The following is a 1,925-nucleotide window of genomic DNA, read 5'->3' on the forward strand; positions in this document are numbered from 1 at the left end:
GACGAGCAGTAGTAGCTATCGTGACGATGGATCCAGAGGAGGAGCTCCCCACCTGGGCGTGCAACTGTATGTGTCTTTCGCCTTCACGACGGTCCGTGCTGTCGAGCATGTCATGGTCCCGCTCTACCAGAAATGGTAATAACACGATACATAGGAGCACTTGGGATGAACACTTGCAGGTGTCGGTTGACTAGTACTGCTGGGGATGGTGATGACGATGTCGGCCCCAAGCACAGTGATGAGCGTCTCCGTCATTCGATAGCCTGGCAACTATGGCTTCTGCAATGGTTGGCCGCGGCTGAGGTCTTGCCATTGTCAAGAGCGAGGTAGAGAGTAACTCCACATCAGGTATCACTATTGAAGGTGGACCCACAGAGGAGAGCAGTGGAGTGTTGGAATGTAGAGCGAGACCTGTGTCGAGTTATGGCCCATAGACTGCATTCCATGGCCAACTGTGGGATATCACCCCAACAGATATCTATGGTAATAGTCACGCGCCACGAAATTGGCAGCTGTGTCGTGCTCAGATGTCGAGTAGTGCTGCTCTTGAGATAGTAGAGCATGACCTGACCGTACTTGGGGAATCTCCGATGCAGCTGGGGATGACCAGTGAGGTTTATGTGGAGCTCTTGGCGGGGACTGCAGCCTTCACTGACGGCACATTAGAGGCTGCGGGGCTCAGCAAAGACTGGCTCAAGTGATGCAGTTGTGTGTCATCGACTGTGCCGACGTTGTCTATCAGGCACATTGTAGTAAACGACAGGTGCCGTAGAAAGCTGACTATAGACGGCACGCCAGCTGGGTTCCTCCGGCTCACTATCGAGTACCTAACTCGCGCCTTGAAAACAGCGAATGCCCCTCAACGGGAACACAAACGCCGACAAAAGTGAGTCTCGTAGCAGTGTGAGGGTAGTGTTCTGATTCCAATGTCAGGCGTACTGACGATTTCCGTCGGAGTGGTCGAGCTCAGCTAGCCAGCACTATCAACGAGTTAGGCTGTATCCATCTAGCCCAGTTGACTCAGTTGCTGCGGTCCGGCTCAGCGGATGACACTGTTGTGGTAGCATTAGCCGTGGACGCCTTCTGTGAATCATACAGCGAGTTTGTTGCTGCTGGAGACAAGTTGAATGTTATGGTACCACTAGTGAACTTGGCAAGGTAGTAGTAGTAGGCCGCAGTACTCCTGTGATGATGGTGATGATGATGCCCGACTCCGCCTCAGATTATGGCTAGCACTAGCTACTGGCCCACATGTGGGAAGTGACTCTATCGAGAGATACCAGTGTACTTATAGAGCCATACGTCACCTTGATAGGGCTGCCAAGTACTGCTAATGTGACGTACACGCTAATAACAGAGGGACCGCTTTAGGTCGGCATCGGCTAATAAAGAGGCGGAATCTGCCTTTAGTAAGCGTGATATATACGCCACTGCAGCTGAGCAAGCCCAGCGACTTGGACGTCATCTTGCGAATGTCTTCATGGACGTTGACCACCTCACACAGGAGGGTAGGCAGTCGTCTCCCAGTGTGGAACTGGGAGTCTTCTCTTCAGGTGACTATAGTGCTCCAGTGAAAGTCGCTATGGAGCATGATGTAATTTGGCGACCTAGTGAGGACTTCTCCGACAAGGTGAAGGGCCAATCGATCGGTAGCCTAGCGTCCACTATGCTCTCCGAGGCCTTGGTTTATGCTGGCAAGGCATGGACCTCTAATAAGGATACCAACGATGGTCGGTATGCTGCTGTCACTTGGCCCTCTTTAGTACTGCTGCGTTTATCCAGGGGCATCGGAGTTATTGGCCCGGTGTACGGCCCTGGTGGACGTTGGTCGGGCTAAGGTGAAGTTGGCTGAGATACTCAAACTGGCGACAGATACCGGCAAGCGGAGCGATGCAGCTATCACGGTACGAATGTCATTACTCTAT

At 52.6% G+C, this 1,925-nt stretch overlaps 1 protein-coding gene across 1 annotated transcript; it reads left to right on the plus strand.

Annotated features, from left to right (window-relative positions):
- Positions 1 to 179: 179 nt before the first annotated feature.
- Positions 180 to 1,837, plus strand: Pmar_PMAR018442 (hypothetical protein; the record flags this gene model as incomplete). The annotated part of the gene is made up of 9 exons (XM_002766817.1): positions 180 to 303; positions 349 to 483; positions 528 to 697; positions 743 to 886; positions 934 to 1,158; positions 1,223 to 1,324; positions 1,372 to 1,508; positions 1,554 to 1,734; positions 1,783 to 1,837. Coding segments are annotated over 9 exons (1,273 nt in total), but the record flags the coding sequence as incomplete, so codon positions are not given.
- Between the last annotated feature and the right edge of the window lie 88 nt (positions 1,838 to 1,925).

The sequence above is a fragment of the Perkinsus marinus genome (assembly GCF_000006405.1).
Source record: "Perkinsus marinus ATCC 50983 genomic scaffold scf_1104296971626, whole genome shotgun sequence".
In the NCBI taxonomy this organism is placed as follows: domain Eukaryota; phylum Perkinsozoa; order Perkinsida; family Perkinsidae; genus Perkinsus; species Perkinsus marinus.